The sequence below is a fragment of the Dermacentor andersoni genome, chromosome 4, assembly GCF_023375885.2.
Source record: "Dermacentor andersoni chromosome 4, qqDerAnde1_hic_scaffold, whole genome shotgun sequence".
NCBI lineage: Eukaryota > Metazoa > Arthropoda > Arachnida > Ixodida > Ixodidae > Dermacentor > Dermacentor andersoni.
The window spans coordinates 10,045,001-10,064,576 of NC_092817.1; the positions used below are offsets into that span (position 1 = coordinate 10,045,001).

At 49.2% G+C, this 19,576-nt stretch overlaps 1 protein-coding gene across 2 annotated transcripts in view; it reads left to right on the forward strand.

Moving 5' to 3' along the window:
- nwk (FCH and double SH3 domains nervous wreck) overlaps positions 1-19,576 on the forward strand; it is a 231,754-nt gene that overhangs the window by 199,958 nt on the left and 12,220 nt on the right. For both annotated transcript variants that reach the window (XM_050182545.2, XM_055073377.2), the window contains exons 17-20: positions 11,307-11,390; positions 15,724-16,003; positions 16,490-16,701; positions 17,793-17,940. In XM_050182545.2, the coding sequence (XP_050038502.1) occupies positions 11,307-11,390; positions 15,724-16,003; positions 16,490-16,701; positions 17,793-17,940 (724 nt within the window). The remainder of the gene's footprint in view (positions 1-11,306; positions 11,391-15,723; positions 16,004-16,489; positions 16,702-17,792; positions 17,941-19,576) is intronic.

Consider the following 19,576-nt stretch of genomic DNA (forward strand, 5'->3'; position numbering starts at 1 on the left):
CACACTTTCTATTGTTCACCTGCTTGCAACAAAAGCTGCAGTTCTGGCCTGAACTGTCAGGCCAGAACTGCAGATATGTCATGAATGAGGTGAGCCTTTCCTTGAAGCTTCACATTGAGCTTATCCATGTAGTCCAGTAAGTCAACGCAAATAGCCAATTTGCAGACCCACTCATAACAGGACAGTAGTCGCATATGGCAATCTATCCTTCCGTGCAAGGAACAGAATTTCTTTCCTATGGTTACAGAAACGAGACAAAGCTTTTGCGGTTCTCAGCCATCGAACTGTCGTGTAATACGTTCCATCTGCGAAATCAGATCCCGTCGCCTATAGACATATACAGCATTGCCGGTGATTGAGCCCATGCGACCTCATCACACTAGCAACTGAAACAACAGGCTTCAGGACATGGACATGCCTACGTATTTCCCACAGAGGGCCATCTATTAAATCCTGTAGGGCGAGAGCATTGACATTGAGAATCCGCTAGCTTTAGCAGCTATGATTATTTGTCCTAGGAGTCCTTTGTATACTTCTGAAATCACATGACATGACATGACATGACAAGAAATTTATTTGAGTCCTGAGGGACTGAGATCTTGGGGAGCCAAAACCGAAGACTCCCGAAGATCATGTCGGTGGCTCCGCCCACGATGGGACCGGGAGATGAAGTCCCACCGCAATGTCGTGGGCCCTCTGGACAGCCTGGAGTTGAATGTGGAAGCATATTTAGCGCCAGAAAACAAGGACGGAAGGGAGGCGACACCACAATGCGCTCCCTTCCCGTGTCGTCTCCCTTCCGTCCTTGTTTGCTGGCGCTAAATATGCTTTCAGTTTACCAACACGCCCAACAAATGGCAATGTTGAATGTGGAGATCGCTGCTCTTGCTATGATTATTTGCACTGGTTGTTCTGTGCGCATCGCGGATGCACGATCGGAGTTTTCTTTCAAGAGGGAAGTGAGCCCTCCTTACTTTTATTGCTTTCTCGTTCATCGAACCCCCGCGGACTCCGAGCTGTGCGCGAGAGAAAGGACCCGCTCCCTCCGTTCGGTTCCTGGAAGTGACCCAGTGACGACGCTTCGAGGTGTCGGTGACGTTTCCCGGGCCTGGGGGGCGGCGACGGGGATTTAAACCGCGGTTGGAAAAGCGCGGGACGGGCAGACTCGCCCCACCGGCCCTAGAGACAGGACCACTTTTTTACGGGCTAAAACTGAACGTTTTGTGTATTTTTGACTTGCTTTTTTGACCTTCTTAGTGTAATTAAAGTTTGTTTTAAATGTTAAATTGCGTTCGACCCGTTATCTAACTGGACAGCGGACGCTTTGATCCCGTCAAGTGCGATCCGCGAGGCCAGCATACTAGTAGTCCTTTATTTCCTTCGAAATCCCCCCATCCCCATCAATTGTGACACGTTTTAGTTTGCCCCACTACAACCTTTACGCGGGCACTGTCTTAATTCTTCAAAGATGTCTTCCCCTGATACCGTACCATGCATGCTGTGGACTGAAGACAGGAGCCTATAAGTTGACCGTGTGTTCCAGCTGACGGCGGTGAAGCTGTTCAACAGAAAAAAAAAGTTTAAAAAACATGGTGCAACTTACAACTATAAGGCATACGGTGTTCTGTCGTCAGATGTCCGACGGTCGAACACCGTAGGTCTCAAAAACGTATCTTGCATCCTGTTTTTACAATATTTTATTTGTTTGAACAGCTTGGCTAACGTTAGCTGGGACACCCTATATAGAACTATTTACTCGTTGTAGTTATCCGGGCGAAAAGATGGCGAAAGCTCTCTGGGCCTAGCGCGCCTAAGCAAGGTCGAGAAAGCTACAGCGCGTCTTCTGACGCGGTGGCTGGGACCGGCCTGTCGCAGCGCCGCGCCTTCCTCGCGCGATGATCGTATGCGGCACCCGATTTGTCGGCGCTGCCTCAAACGAGGTGCCGGGACTGCAGTGAAGCCCGCTTCCCGGAAGAAACGCATCAGCGCAAGTCTTTGTGAAGAAGCCCCGTTTGCAGGCGGAAGTGCAGCGTATGCTTTGCCGCGGAAAACGGTCCGCCTGCGCACCAGCCGTCAATGAATGGACCGTCGGCGACGGCCGGCCGGTCGGGATTCCTCCGTGGGCGGGATCCGGCCAGCGGGCTGTAGTTTGGAGACCTCCGGGCCCGGGCTAAAGGTTTCATTTCGCCAATTAAGTATGCCAAGGCAAACTTTGCACTGATCTGCTTAAGTGTGTGTGTGTGTGTGTGTGTGTGTGTGTGTGTGTGTGTAAACCAGTTTTTCATCATCTGTAAGTGGCCAAGGCCACAGTTTATCGAGGGAGGCAAGAAAGAACAAGGTCTGCTGCCCCCCGCCCCCCCTCCCGCCTCCGTCTATGCGCCCGGACCGACGCGCACTGTAGCAATCGCGGCACGTGGCTCCAATGGCGCGCTCTGTGAGCATCCCGTCCCTGTTCCTCCTTCGCAGCCATCGTAAACAAAGGTGCAACCACGGCCAAGGGGAGCGCTTCCGCGTATGCCGCGAGGAATGTCTATTCCCGTCCCGAAACAGTTTAATAAAGCGGCCTGAGCAAAACGAGACTAAACAGAAGGGGTTCTGGCCTAGGCGACACTGCTATGCATGTGTCTAACAAAATAAAGGCTTTAAGTGGGCCGATTCGGCTAGAAGCAGAACTTTAACATCGCAAGTCTTTCGGCTTGAACTGCGTGCCATGGTACGTAACAGGAAGAAAATAACCTTGTAAGCCTCTTACTTGGGCCTGAAAAATTACCAGAATCTGAAATTTCATACGCATACCATATGAAAGGCGCTTAATTTTTGCGTTCGGATGAATAATTCCGCAAAATTGTTATGCTCTACATGCGAAAGGGAGCCCGGCATGTCCTAAGAGAATAACAACATCGGTGTAGACAGCTCGAGCACTTGTACTATACATGGTGCAGGAACCCGCACAATGCTCATTCTGCGGGCACGCAACGTCTAGAATGGGCATGGTGCGAGCAATGAACATTCACGTTATTATAACGTGCCCCCAGCAACGCCATGACGAACTAAAAACTAAACCTGATGTTTATAAGCCTAAGTCACGTCTGACCACACACTGGATACGGCCACGATTAGGCTCGATACCCCGAACGCGGTCGTGCCGTTGCAAAGTAAGTGAGAAACTACCGCGGAGTGGTTAGGCGCCTTTATAACAGGGTCTAAACAAAAGCTATCTTTCGTATCTCAAAGGGTCCGTGACCGAAGAAGGCTTGAAAGGACCAGCATGGCTGCCGCATGGGCTAAATCGGTCGCGCCTTCTCCGAATGCTCAGGCATTGCGCTCGCAATCATCTTGGCGTTATCAACCCATTCTACGTGTCATTGGCATCTAGAGTTTCATGGCCGCACGAGGTACTGCAAGCAAGTCCGTGGAGACACGATTTATGGTGCGGAAGCACACCACACACTATCGAGCATTAGTGTATTTATCCTTTCGTACGACCGGTGAGCGGCACCGGTACACGTTGCGGAATCGCTATAAGCAGCTGTGAGGAAAAATGGTTTTCGTCCGAGCGTCAGATAAAGACGTCAACTCCGCATGCGTATATACGTGTAGCGACCGCTTGGGGATGTGGGATGGGCGGGACAAATTGTGCACGAATGACCGTGCGTGGTCGTTTACAGCAGCGAGCGGTCGCACCCACTGCGTTCTGTTTGTCTATAGGAGTGTCTGCCTGAACGAAAAGCAAACGTGAGCAGTCGCACTTTGACTTTTCACGTGCGTCGGGACATGTGTGGGAATAGCAGAAGGGCGCGCACACCTCGGCGCGTTTCATAAAGCGATCGCAGTTTTGGTGTTCATTGCATCCTATACGTGTGTTACGACGAATGAGGGACAAGCTATAGGTGATTTTTCATGGCATATTAGAGAGAGATATTGACCGGGCTGCCTCAGTTCTTTTATTCTTGCGACATTGGTATTGCCAAGACTTGCCGAAACTATCACAGTTGACAATAGACGTCGTAATAAGGACGGATTAAAAGGAGGTTTTGCGGCATGAGCATTGCGCAGGCTTATATATTAACAGAGCAGGGAGACGGCATCACGGCACATCCTTGGCGAAATAGTGCGCCCATAAGGATGTAAATCAAGGCTTGCTGCGAACTGCAACATTAAGATGCGTTACTGTTGCACAAGCAGGCAAGGGAGCACGCGCAGGCCGAGAGATATGCATCGAACGCGCCTAATGACGGCGTACCACACTCTCCACCTTGGGAACCGAGCGGCACTAGCCGTGACAGTTGCCGCCGCTCGGGTGTCGTCCATCTTCGCGTGCCAGCAGATATATCGGCAGGGAGGAGACGAGGGAAGCCTCCGAGCCATCATTTGCGTAATGGCGTCTCGCTGCCGCAGGTGTGAACCCGACGGCGCCGCATGGGCGCAGCAGCAACGCTTTGTGCGCCCCGTCCTGTGACACTATCGGCGTCGGCATCGGCCTCTCTCTATCCCGGCGCGGCCGCTCGCCGATAAGGACCGTGTAATATCGCTCATTTGGCCGCCCCGTGACGCCGCCCTGATTGGTACCCCGGAGGTGAGGGCGGTGTTCTGCGCGGGGCCGCGCGAGAGAGACGCGCTCCTCGCCGACGATGTGCGGCGCACGCCTGAACGTGCCTTCGTCGTCACCGTGAGGGCGTTGCGGGGCGTGGACTTGGTGCAGCAGTGGCTACACCGAAGATATTTGGAGCACCAGGCGGGTGCAAAGTCTGATCCTCGCAAACACCATATACAGTTGCTTCCCAAATACGCTGTGACGAAACGACGTACGATGAATTAAGTGGTGTCATGAGCGCTTCACGATGTGGTCTGAATGTATTGTGACCATAGATATGGCACGGACGTGTCCTTGGTAAAGGCGAAGGGGTCGCCGATTTCGTTAGCTCTAACTCCTACCGCGCTATTGAGATCTCGACGTTTCATCCTAGTCACTCTTAGTAAAGACAACGTCTCTCTTATCGAGTTTCCGTACTGGGTACGTGTGTTTCTTGCCACTTTCGTGGGCTCATCCCGGAGATAGGGCAGTCTAAAAATGTGGGCCGCTGCCCATGGTCCCCTCACGCGGGAGGTGACACTGTAGAGTGCCGTGCGCAGTGACTGCCCCCTATTTTTACCCCCAACTCGCTCAGGAAGACGTTGCCTTTGATCGACGCCAATTAGAGGTTAAATCGCTTTCCAACTGTTTTTTCGTTGTTTCCTACAATCTAGCTTCACCATTGCGTTACTTGGTTGACATTGGTTTTCTGACGAAGGCATCGTCCTGCATTACGGCAGTCTTGTTGTGGCACTACAGTGTTGGGGTCCTTTTCCATGTTTCCCTGGCACAAAGCAGGGGTGCACGCGGTCTCTTCACATTGGTAGAAGAACCTCAATGGCTCGAGAGACATGCAGGGTGACTCTACCGTGGTCCTGATCGAATGGGCCTCCTTTTCCGTTTCCATATCGTCACAGATCCGTGGATACAACATACGTCGTTGCGGGAAGCTCTTTGCCGTCGCGGCGTCTTTTAGGCTGCACACAAGTATACTGAACGCTGCTTCATGGGACAGCGTGAGTTGCTTCACTTTATTGCTCTGATCCGGGTGGACGAAGTAATTATAGGCATTTTACGAGCCGGGCTGTTGCCGCGGCGCGCGTGTGTGTCGAGCACATAAGAGCTTTTCTGGGACCCATTGTGTGCGGAGCGCAGCTGCGTTGACGTAAGGGTGACGGAGCGAGCCATTTAACGAGCTTGCTCTGAAAGCGATGCGAATGGACTCTTACGGGCAGTTATTCAGTGTCTGCGTGTGTGATCAATAGGCTCCGCGCTCGTGTGCGCGACGAGCGATAGCAGCCGGCGGCAAACGCTTGTATTTCACAATAGGTTGGTGCTGCTGCTGATATTATGACGGAGAGCACAAACACGCGTGCCCTGTAGGTATCAGCGAGAATCCAGGAAGCCCTGTATACTCGGTTTGTTTGTTGCAGTCTGTGCTATGAGAAAGGAAAGGACCGACCATAGCACACAACTGAATCTTTACAATTCTTACATGCCCGATTCCTACGTCGTATCCATTTCGCCACATTTTTGGCGCTATACTCTTCAACTTCGTGACTCGCAGTGCGTGATTACTTATGAACTGGAAGTGCGCGTTTTCTTCATAAATCATATTGCAGTGGCTTCAGACCCCGCAAGATAGTTCATGTTAAGGACGCACGACTATTTCATACGTGCGGTCTAGTCAAGCATTTTTAGTCCATTTCGCTTTTCATCTTAAACCAACTATGTGGCATTCTCATCTGCTATCAGGACCTGATAATATTACATTTATCGCTGAAATTTCAATTTAGCATTTCCACGATGGACGCGGAAACGTAGCCTCGTTATAATTTTACTTTGGGGCTATAGTATAGCATGTCTAGCGAGCGTCGAAAACTCACAAGGCTTCACAAACTTGATCGAGTTTTCACGGTGTCGTTATGGTGTGGACGTGACGGAAGGATGAGTTGGCATTATTGCCGAGATCCTGTTGCGAATCCAGAGGGCAGGCGCATACGCATTCTATATTCAGTGGAGCTGCTCTTTTTCATCATGTGCTTTGGTCCAATTTGGCCTGCTATAGCGTTACCCACCTCTTCGAATCAGTATCGCCTAAACGGTGACGACCACTCATTAGAGAGCGTGTGTGGTACTCTTCCCATTGCTGCGCTATAACATTCGAGAGAAAAATTAGCTGAGCGGTATAACTTGCCGTTCAATGATACCGAGAAGACCACTCCTACCGTAAGAATAGGCTTGGTAAAAGGTAGTAAAATGAAAAGGCGGGTGGCAACGACGTCTTCCGGTTCTTCGTCACGTCATGGGTTTTGACGGCGCCTACTAGGACCTAGTTATAATTCTTTATTGGTAAAGACTAACTACGTTGTCTTCTAATTTGGACAAAAAGACTGAACTTGGCAAGTTTCGGAATCTTTCATGGAGCCGGCCCAAGAACGAAAAGCAATCTTTGAAATCAATTACTGCATACTGACGGACTCGCACTGGGGCTCCCGCGCGAAATATATATATATATAGTCCCATCATAAGAAGCCAACAAACACTGACACCAAGGACAACATAAGGGAAATTACTAATGCTTAATAAATGAAATAAAGAAACGACAAATTAACGGAAATTAAAGTGGATGAAAAAACAACTTGCCGCAGGTGGCAACCGAACCCACAGCCTTCGCATTTCGCGTGCGATGCTCTACCAATTGAGCTACCGCGGCGCTGTTTCCCCATCCACTTCCTTGGGTATTTATGTGTCCTAGTAGAACCCTGGGAGTGTTAGCCAGCGCCACCACTCACAGACCTTCGCGGCGGACGTGGAACGTCCTTTTGCCGCGGGCGTCACGAGAACGTGATCTTTGTGAACGTGAGTTGTTTTTTCATCCACTTTAATTTCCGTTAATTTATCGCTTCTTTATTTTATTTATTAAGCACAAGTAATTTACCCTATGTTGTCCTTGGTGTCTGTGTTTGTTGACTTCTTATGATGTGACTAATAAAAATCGGACCCCTCTGCCAACCCCCTTTCTTCTCGTTTACACACACACACACACACACACACACACACACACACACACACACACACATATATATATATATATATATATATATATATATATATATATCTTCTCATAATCAGTCTATTCCGGTAAAATTAATGAAAATAGAGTTTTCAAAGCATACGTTATTAGTCTACAGTGCTTACTATTTACCGTTAATGCCGCTTTAATTTATGAAATTTCCGTCCAAGCCAACTGATGCGCCCGTGAGGCGCCATTGGCGTAGGCTGTGGATTGATCTCCGTCACCTGGGCAAAATGAAAGTGCGCGTTGGAGGAGCAACAAGTGAATGTCGCACTGTTAAGTGTGGCCTCCCGCAAGGCAGCGTCTTATCGCCATGCTTCTCTTCAACAGCGTACTTGCTGGACTTCCAAGCCGATTGCCTCAAGAATGTTACTTTCCAATAGGCATAACAATCTATGCTAATGACATCGCACTGTGGATCTGCGGTCCTTCGCACCATGGTCCGCGTCTTCGTGGGATATTGCAGAGAGCACTGAATGTCACATCGGAGTACACGGATGAAGTTGGTCTGCGGAGTTCACCCGCTAAGTCAGCCGCAATTGCGTATCGTCCTAGGCAACGCACTCGTCGAACCATGAGCCGGCTATACCTCGTATATACACTGATAGATTGGGTACAGCAGCACCACTTCCTGGGCGGAATTATCGCCTATCGCAGTCTTTACTCAGATACGTGGCCACCTTGAATGCTAGGGGCGACGGCTGTGACCAGATGACACCACTACAGGTATATCAATCACCTGTACTTTCTGGCGTGATGTATGTCTTGCAGTGTTGAACGTGCCGCCTAGTTTGATGTCTCAATTGGAATGGGATCGTCATGTGGCCTTTCGAGTCATTCTTGGTTTACCGCGTGAGGCGCAGTCTGTGCCATTATTCACTGAAGCACACCAGCTGCCCCTGAGGCCTGCAAGCAGACCAGAGAGCGTTGTATCATGTAGAGCGTCTTCACCGAGCATCAGATGGACAAGAACTCATTAACCGGCTGATTAAGCGGCCGTTCTCCCGCATGGGGAAAATGGTGCCATCGTTCGTTGCCATTGCTGGCAGTTCAGAAGGTGCTAACTGACTGGAAATTCCGAAGGAACACAACAAATGCCCCTTCCCTATTCATCTTTTGATTCCCGAGATACACAAAAAGTCTGACCAGCCTGTTTCGGCACTATTCCAGTTGGCCCAGCTGCACTTATTTGAAAAATATGAAGACCATCTTAATGTATTTCCGGACGCATCGGTCAACAGCGACGCTCAAGTCGCTGCAGCAGCTTTCTTCTGCCATTAGACTGACATAAGAAGGGTGTTTCGAGTACCTCATTCATGCTCATCAACAACTGCGGAGCTGGCAGCGATTGATGTTGCTCCGAAGTACGTACAGGAAGAAATAAGCACATCGAAGGTAGTCATCCCTACAGACCCCCGTACTGCCGTTAGCAGGCTGTTGAGAAAGAATGCCAACAGTCCAATTCTATTCAGTATAATAGAGTCCGCAGACAAACTTACTTGTCGTGGGGTGTCCCTTCTTGCGCAGTGGATACCTTCGCACGTGGGTGTTGCTGAAAATGAAGAGGCTGATCGCCTCGCTTCAACTTCGCCCACAACGGGAGTGACTGCATAGGAATTTCTTGTATGATTGACAACGACCTTGTTTTATTCCACTGATACCTCCTAAAGCAGCACCCAGACCACCGTGTTGCAAACGGCTCGTTCCCTCCCCGTGTTCGTGGTCGTGGCTTGCCTCGTAGTGCTAGAGCACTGTTAGTGAAATTAAGAGTTGGCTCTGTGTTGGTGCGCGAACGCTGTGCCTCCTGTGAGATACTTGAACATATTATATTGGAGTGTCCCGCATTTGTCACACAACGCGCACTGCTAATTCAGGAGTATGGGCTGATTGGACTCAAGTGTACGACCCTTGACGATTGCCTGTTTCCGAGAGGGAGTGCTGCTCAACGCGACCAGGCCCACAGAGACTTGCTAGCTATCATGCAGAAAACTGATTTGGCATCCCGTTTATGGGCATTCTTTCCGTGTTCCTACTTTCTTTTGCCCGTGTCTCTGTAATTTGTTTATTTCCTGTTTTGTTTTCTTTCCTATTTTTTTTTTCCTATGATCTCCTCTCTTCATTCCCTCCTCCCGAAAGAGTAGGCAGGCGTGGTGCCCCTCTCTGTGGCAGTTGTCAGCTTGCTTCCTCCCTGTTTCCTTTGTGTGCTTGTACATTTCCGTATAATAATAATAATAATAATAACAATAATAATAATAATAATAATAATAATAATAATAATAATAATAATAATAATAATGCTCCAAAGCTATATTCACACGATAGACAGAATACCGCCGACAAGCATGACGTGACTGAGGCGCAAGAAATTGCGCCGCCAGCAGCTCATCTGCTTCGTCCTAGCATGCGGCGTGATTCTGCGGCACTGAGCCACGTCACACGAATCGGTCTGTGGTAGTTGGTCCGTCGTGCGAATACAGTTTCACTGTCACACAAATCGCGTTAGCATGCTCTTTTCCTTTCCGCCCGCGCGGACCTCTACGGTCGGGAATCAAACCTGCAACCTCTTGTTCAGGAGCAGGGCGCTATAGTATATATTTGCTGTGATACAGCGGTGTGTGCAACTTCGACGCAGTGGGCGAACAGAATATCTTGAGCAGAAGTCTTCGCTGTCTCCTCTCACAGAGGGGGGGGGGGGGCTATCTGAAGGGGAGTGCAGTATTATGCCGCGACTGAGAATCGTGTTTTCACAGACGATACGGGTTTGAAGCCGGCCGGCCTCGACGACGAAGTGTGTTATGGAGTGCGGTGGCATCCAAAGCAAAGCTTATTTTCTTGCGTTTTCCTGAACCGGGGCGCAGTAAATGGTTCCGCTGCAAAGGGAGTACGCCTTCTGTACGCCCGCACTGCAGACAGAGGCCATCCGGTTAGTTCACTTCTTGGCGCGTCCCCGTTCAAACACGGCGTTCAGACTCGGTGTGCGCTCGCATGCACGCACTTGGGGCGAGTTGAGCCGGCGGCATGGAGGCGAAGGCTAATGACGCGTCCGCCTGTTGACTGCATGGGCAAGGGGGATGCTAGCGTGTAAGCTTGCTTAAAATGCGGTTTCTTTATTCTTTCTAACTAGGTTTCCTAGCATTCAAACTAGAAAGAGAAAATGACCCATGTTCCTGCTTGTCTGGTTGTGCTACCCCGAACTATGGTCGTGTTGGTAAAGTTGAGAACGTGCTATATCATCGGAAATTAGCGTGATCTTCATTTCTGAGAGCGACAGCTGCATCAAAACTTTAACACCAAATGCGTAGCAATCTTATATTAGAAGTTTATATTTCCCTCACAAGCTTAACAAAACAGCGCGAAGTAAACAAAACCATGCGGCAAGGGCGTTTTTTATCTTTTGTTTTTTTACACTATCGCACTGATTTATAACTAGTATTAACTAAGCAGCATTTTATTTCAAGTTCCCGTTGTCATTCCTGTCACTGATTACGTGGTCACTTTTCATTAACATGCATAAACCATTTCCTGGGCAACGAAAGAGCAGAACAAAGCATTTCCGGGCCATACTATCGTATTTCTTTTGTGTAGAAACTTGATGTTCACAAAAGTTGAGAAAAGCAGAAGATGCTAACAATGAAGCTGTAATGTTCCATGCAGGCCGCCAATCCTGACGAGCTAAGCTTTGTGGAACAGGAAGAAATGGAGATCGTTTCCGAAGGAGACGGTGATGGATGGATAAAGGTGAGTGCGCTACGAATGGGAAAACATTAAGGTCATTACAGGCTTACTTATACAGGTAGGCTTAGCTGCCTTGTTCTGGCTTAAAAATTAAATTGTTGGGTTTCACGTGCCAAAACCGCTTTCTGATTATGAGGCACGCCGTAGTGGAGGACTGCCGAAATTTCGACCACCTGGGGTTCTTTAACGTGCACCTAAATCTAAGTACAAAGGTCTTTTCGCATTTCACCCCCGTCAAAATGCGGCCGCCGTGGCCGGGATTCCATCCCGCGACCTCGCACTAAGCAGCCCAACACCATAGCCACTGAGCAACCACGGTGGGCCTTATTCTGGCTGGCTTGTTTAGGAAAATGATATTTGGATCGCAGAAAAATATAATTAAAGAAAGGTTGTTTCAAGTAGTCGCATAAGGGCGCTGGCGGGGTGACGTCCGACTGCACATTCGCGTCGGCAACGCCAGCACCTGCCGCGGCACTCCGTGGTGACTGAGCTGCGGAGCTCGAGGTCGCAGGTGCGATCCCGGCCGGGGCGGCTGCATTCGGATGAGGGCGGAGTGCGAAAAACGCTCGTCTACCGCGCATTGAGAGCTCGTTAAAGAACACCGGGGGATCAAAAGTGGCCCCCGACTACGGCGAGCCTCTAAAATCATAGAATTAATTTTTTTAATTAACGTCAGCACAACTCACTCGTCTTTTACAGGAAGCTCGATCTGTTTTATTATGGAATAAAGAAAAGCAGTAATATTGCCCGAAATGCGATGTATTGATAGGCAGAGCAGTGTATTAAACAATTACACGAAATATGGTTTGTATTATCATCAGCCGTGTAAACTGCAGTAAACTTTCGCTTACTAATCAAATTAACAAGCATGGCGTCGCGTGCGCACAGGCAACCATGAACAGATCTCACTCGATGTACACGAACACTCCCTGTCGTAACGCTGGCGTGGTGGAGAGCGAAGGCAGAGGGCAATGAGCGCTTGCTGCCTCTCGTTTCAACGTGACTCCCGAACTTACGCGCCCTCCATTATTAAGCCCGCTCGAAGACAGCGCGCAAGCGATCAGCGATCTCTGCTCGGATACCCTGGCACCCACCGCAGACTGCCTCCCGAGGTCATGGGTCGCGCGAGAGGGCGCTCAGCAGCGCGGACAGCCGTGTGCAACCTCGGCCAGGAGGAGACGCGCGCTCGATCGCGTCGACAAATGAACGGGTGCGAGCGGGGAAAGCGTGACTCGAGAGGTCGGGCGTCGTCCCAGAGCCAACCAGATGCGGGGCGAAGGAAAAGAGAGAAACGGGACGTTCGGGGTACAAAGGAGCGTCCGTCCGAAGCAACTTCAGCACAACGCTTAAGCACCTTGCTATCGCTTTAGATGTTTCGCCCGTCAGAGGAAGCTGGCAGAGCGTTATTATTATTATTATTATTATTATTATTATTATTATTATTATTATTATTATTATATAGGTGGAGTTTGGCATGAATTTCACCGGCGACTCCTTTTCCCTTTGTCAAACAGAATGCAGAGCAATCATTTTTATGTTTGATGGCATGTTTAAATGTCGCCTATGGTAGATAGCATAATTCTTGTCCTTGAGCTGGATTATTCGAAGACGCGGACATTACTAGCACGAGAAATGGAAACACATATTCAGCTAGTTAACAAAAATTCACTAATTATTTTGGATTGCTCACTGTACGTACGGCACATATTGCAATTTACGAATTTAACCGGTGAGCTTGCAAGACGTATCCGCTTGAAATGAATTTCCAGGATGACACCAGCTTCGAGACACTATTTCCCAAAACGTTGAACTAAATACACGCACGTTCCATTTACTATTGTGCTTCAATGCAGCAGAGAGCGATTTGTAAAAAAAAAAGTAAATGGAATAAGAGTGCATTTTTACGGCGAGCTTGATGGGGTACATCTCCAAACTGGCGTCACTAGGGGAATTCATTCCAAGTGGATACGCCTTGCAAGCTCACCGGCTACAATTCGCAAATGGCAATATGTGCCGTAAAATAATTAATTCAAAAGACAATTAGTGGATTTTTGTTAGTTAGTTGAATACGTGTTTCAATTCTGAATATCTCTGAATAATCGAGCTCAAGGACCAGAAATATTTTATATGAAACAGGCTATCTTTAAAGTTCGATAAATCTTAAGAATGAACTCTAAAATAAATGTAGGATAGCGTTCCCGCATTCTTCAAGGAAATTTCAAGACCGGTGTACGTCACAACAGACATATTCAGCACTGCAAGTAGTGACCGCTTGTGAAAGCGTCAGTGAAATAAATATAAAATTTAAACCCAGTCCCTGTCAGTCTACATTTATGGTATCTTCGACTGGTCGCGTGTATGCCCCGAAGCAGAGACGGGTAGATCGGTCGTTTCCCGAGCTCAAAGGTAGGGGACAAGCGCGCAAGCCGAACGTGCGACTCGCTCTCGGAGGAGGAAATTGCCGATGCGAAACCACGTGACTACTCCCAACGTCCGATGTTTCGCCAATCCAAAGCTCCCGGCGCTGCCCAAAAGACCGGCGGACGTGCCGGCGGGACGAACGTTCGTCGAGACGCCAGCGTGCAGTGACCTAGGTTACCAAGGTTACGGTGGGCCGTCGCCAACAGCAGCGAGGCGGCGCTGCGATGACGTTTCAATCTCGATGACTGCTCCGACGACAGGGCTCGGAGCGCCTCAGAGCGCTCCAAGATAGAGGAGAGCAATCGATAAGAACCAGCCGAACGCAGGGCGCTCACCCTCTTTCAACCAGTCGAAGACAACGCCGCTCGCGGGAGCGCTCCAGAGCGCTAAGATACGACCAGCCGAAGATAGCATAAGTTCGAGTAAGCCCCACTGCAACGGAGGAGTGTGCGCGTGAGAATAGTTCGTGCAGAAATCACTAATCGTCAGCGATTCTCGTTCCTTCCAAGAATTGTTAAGAATACCACCGCACGGCTTTGCAGTTCAGTTGGCCGCCGTAGTGCTTCCCCCAATGAGCGTGGCTTTCTGTGCGAGCGCACAGCTTAACATTCCCTTTCTTTTTTTCTTTCTACGCGGAGCGCGATTGACGCGATGCAACAACTTTGTCTTGTTGTGAGTGCGAACAAGAGCACGCAGCACTTTCGGCTCGGTCTATGTCATGTAGAAAACACTTTGTGCACGCATGGCATAGACGCAGCATATGTATTACTTTCTCTATTGAACACTAACAGTTCATGTATGTCAAATTGTATTTTTTTTTATAAATGCGCAATGAGATAAACCTTTCGCCACCTGTTTTCAAGTCATTCGTCTCTGAATCTTTCGTAGGACAGTTGAGGCATGCGTGCGTCGCTTTATGAACGAGGGATCAAATAGGTTTCATTATCAGTGTGCGCCGCTCCTCCACGACAGTAGAATTCACGCGGCCAGGCCTCGATGCCCTTTATTTGAGATAGCGTAATTTGCACCGGGGTTAGGAATACTTTTCTCCGCATCTTCCTGTTCACTTCAATAAACCTTATTAGCGAAATCACCTGCACTTCACAGAGAAAGTATTTTTCAACTAAGCGAAGTGCAAGCGGAAGTTTCACGAGAACCATTCCGACGGGACGGATTTGTGACTACGGTAGATTCAAAGTGCCACACATGAGAAGTTTTTCGCACGAAAGTGCAATAATAAACTTTATAACAGCGCCCAACTTGGTTTAAGAAAACCTCTGTGCAGTGGAATTGAAGTTACCGTGAATTGTTTAACTTTTCCATTGAGAGATCTCTGGGCGCCTGCCTAACCCGCACTGGACTTGGGCGACCTTGCATGAGTAACCAAGAACTTGCAAGGATACAGTACCTGCTTCCAACAGGCCAGAAATCATGCGTTCTGAAGCCCGAATGTAAACAGTCGGAAAGCTTTACAGAGACTGCAGCAGTGCACACTGTACGGGCTGATTTCTATGACCAGAGAGCGCCGACAATCTTTGTTCTCGGTAAAAAAGCAGAATACAGGAACACAGGACAACAGGTAAAGGACGAGGTGCAGTCCCGTGTCCCTAGAATCTACTCACAGCTCTTTCTTTTTGTCAAGGATGTTTGAAAATTGACTCATATTGACACGGCGTTATCCTCGATGATTTTGCGTTGATTTTGCGGTGGATATCGCTTCCATATTCACACATGGGAAGACACTGCAGGAGGCAAGGATCACAGAAGCTGCCGTCATAGGAGACTTTCGCCTAAAGATTCTGTGTAGTAGTAACGAGCAGCGTCTTAGTTTCAACATTTAGTTCACTTGTTGTCATTCGATCTCTAAAGGTTTGAGATGAACTAGCATCCTGGTACGCGGGCACGTTCACCGCAGGCGCGCAACTACAAAGGGGAGGAAGGCTACATCCCGCAAAACTACGTGGAGGTCGCGGAAAGCCAGCCGGCGGGTGCATCTGGCGAGTCCTTCTCGAGCGTAGACTACCGTGTCGAGACCAGTGACGACGTGGACGGTGACGCCGCTGCTGCTGCCGTAGGAGCCGAGCCCGAGTGCGCCCAGGAGCCACCGACGACCGAACCTCCCGCGGCGGAGGCAGCAGAGCCACCCGCAGACTTCCCAAGCACCCTGGCTCCTCCCGGCGAAGTCCACCTCAGCAGTGAGACAGGCTTTAACAATTGTCGTAAAAGACAAGCACCCTCTAACGAAGGTCTGAGTGGCTAAGACTCATATCAGGTGCGAGGACTCTTAGCTAGGCTTGTTGGTTTCCGTACATTATGGCGAAACAGCGCAGACTACAGGACGTGGGGAAAACGGACAGGCATGAGATATAGGACAATGCGGTGTTAGGCTATTCACATGACATGTAATGGACATCTTCACGACATGTAACGGATATGCACGGCACCATCATTCTTTGGGTGACACTTGACTGTCCGCAAGCAGGAAAGGCATCAAGCACGCGAAGGTTACTTTTGATACTAGCGCCAGGTTTTTGTGGGAGCTACAAATGTTTCTCCTCTCGTGCAGAAAGTGTAGATACGTGGATTAGAGCTGCAGTGGGACCGGTTGGCCAGGCACTGCTCATGTCTTCGTATGATCGTGCCGCAGCGTCAGTGACGCGTTGCTGTCGCTCTCATCGCAGCCACGTACTGCCGCGCCATCTATGACTACGAACCGACATGCGATGATGAGCTGGGCTTCGCGGAGGGCCAGGTGATCCGCATCCTGCGCACCGTGGTGCACGACGGCGTCGATGACGGCTGGTGGGAGGGCGAGCTGGACGGCCGCGCCGGGATCTTCCCTTCCCTGATGGTCGAGGCGCTCAAGGTAACCGGAGAGCCGCAGACGCCCATGGTCAGTATCTCCAAACTGCGCTTCTAAGTCTTATGGCCTTTTTTTTTTATTTAAGACAATGTCCTTTTTAGCAAGTTACTCCAACTTTTCCCTAATGGGTATGTGTAAGTCAAGCCTCTTCACCGGGCCGATCCTGGACATGGTGCTGTCTAAATTTGTGGCCCATTCCCGTGGGTGTGTGCAGTCAGAAGTGTGCGCCGATCAAAATCCAGGCGACTGTCAAAAAAAAAATCTAACTGTCCGCCGCTCCTCCTACACCGCTCACGCGAGGGATAACATGATAGAGTGCCGTGCGCAGTGACTCCGCTCCATTGTCAACCCCAACTAGCTCAGGAATACATTATGCTTGATCGACGTCAACAGGAGGGCGAATCGTCTTCCAACTTTTTATTTCAACTCTCTAACCTTTTGTGGAGAAAATGCGGCAGCGATTGTAGTTTTAATTCTCCATGAGAGCAGTACAACTGCGGAATGTAGCTGCTTCCCAAGAAAGGAGGTCATTTGCTCAAGCGAGAAGTGAGGACTCATACCTTGCAATGAATAACTTGGCTTGCTTTTATTCTAATATGCTGCTTGGTCTAGATGAGAAGGCTTTCTACGCAAGCGTTCTTCGTTTTCGCCTGTTTTTCCTTTTTTTTATTTTTATGTGTGATCGTCAAATATTCGCACTCCGCAGAAAAGATGCAACGCCAGCTAGCCCGATCAGCCACGTTGCTAGGTATACCCTGAAGGAATCGTTTAATCTCAGAAACATTTGCTTGGCAGCGAAGTTTGCCTTCAATCTATGTTACTTATCTAAGGAACTTACGTTGATACGCCTCGCTTCGGAATAATATAGTACTGGAATGGTGAGTGCCACTCGCATCAGCCACTCATATCGGAGACGCGATCGTGTCAGTGCACCTCGTCTCCCACCGCATCAGAGCGCCGTCTGCTCAACCATAAGCAGTCACTCCAATTTGGCATCTTGCTCCAGAGCACACCTCGTAGCTTAATATAGAGAAAAATGAAAGGTCTACCAACTCTAGGCCAACTTGTTTACCTATGTGCAGTAGACATGGCTGTTTAACAAGTGTTTTGGCTGCTTCCAGGAGGACCCAAACATGGACACTGTGCCGCCGCCTCCAGCATTTACGCCACCGAAGCCCTCATTCCTTGTCCCGCCGGCACAAGTAATACTAACGCAGCCCACGCCTGACCACGAGCAGAGTGGCGAAGTGGACCAGCCGACGGAGCCAGGTGACCAGCGCGTTGGCCGAGTTCTTAGCGGAAATGCGGGATGCTTCGCGGAGATCCCTAAGTTATTCTTACATTGGGGTTGTGCTTTCAATTTTTACGTATTGCACACTTGCTCACTGGAATTCGCTGCTTTTACAAATGCTGGTTATGCGTCCTTCTAGAGAGTGCTTTTTTGTTTTGTTCTTTTGTTACTATGCATTGCATCCGCAGCGCTTGTGCATTGTAGAGGGAAGTTAGTTGGCGTTTAGAACACTAAGACCTGCAAATGCTCTTATGTCGTGGCAGATGTAGTCTAGCGGTAGAGTGCACATTCGCAGCCGGTCCGTGTGTGGTTACGAACACGTCTCTACTTGGTGTTTCAAAGCATAGACGTAGCTAAAGCTTTCCCAAACAGACTGCCTAGCAGGCACGCATTTGAGCCCTTGTGGGAACAGTAGTTGTGAATCTTCAGGATTCTTACCCAAGACATCTTATTCCGTGTTCAACTGAACGTGCGACCAGGATGACCTGGAAGAGCTTGCGGCACAACACGCAAACCATCACCAGCATCGTCAGCCTATTTTATGTCCACTGTAGGACGCAGGCCACCTCTCTGCGTCATCAATTACCCCTGTCCTGCGCCAACCGATTCCAACTAACGCCCACGAATTTCCTCATTTCATTCCCCCACCTAGTCTTCTACCGTCCTCGACTGGGCTTCCCTTTTCTTAGCGCCCATTCTGTAACCCTAATGGTCACCCGGTTGTCTAACCTACGCATTATATGACCTGCCCAGCTTCATTTTTCTTCTGTGAATGTCAATTAGAATATCGGCTATACCCGTTTGCTCTCTGATCCAAAGCGCTCTCTTTCTGCCTCTTAACCTTTATCATTCTTCGTTGTATCGCTCTTTCCGCGGACCTTAACTTGTCGTCAAGCTTCTTTGTCAGTCTCCAAGTTTCTGCCCCAAATGTCAGCACCGGTAAAATGCACTATTTGTGCACATTCCTTTTCAATGATAATGGTAAGCTTCCAGTCAGAAGCTGACAATGTCTGCCGTATGCGCTCCAACCCATTTTTATTCTGTGAATTTCCTTCTCATGATCAGGGTTCCCTGTGATTAATTTTGCTAGGTAAACGTACTCCTTCACACAGTGTAGAGGCTGACTAGCGATCCTGAACTGTTGTTCCCGTGTCCAGCTATTCATCATTATCTTTGTCTTCTGCATATCGTCACGTAGTAGTGACGGTGAAGAAGGCAGCAAAACTGTGATTAACGAAACTAGCGTTTTATTGGGCGAACTTGTGTCTTCAAAAGCAGGCTACACTCAAAGAACAACGATAGAGGCGAACACAATCGGTGATCGTCGAAAATCTGATCAGTGGGCTAAGCGCGTCGGCTTTTATACATCAGTCATCGTATGTTCCAGAGTAATCGCTTGGATCCGCGTGTCTTCCACAAAGTTCTACACTATTCGCGTCGCGCATACATGCAATCAGATTACGCAAGGTTCGGTGACAGACTGCGAATGGAACCATCGATAACATTCCAGAAACTTCCGATACATGCAGGCGCGTCCTGCACTGTGCGATAACATTTGTTAGGCGGTGAAACGTGGTCGCCCGATAAAGATAAACAAGTACACGTGTAAATATT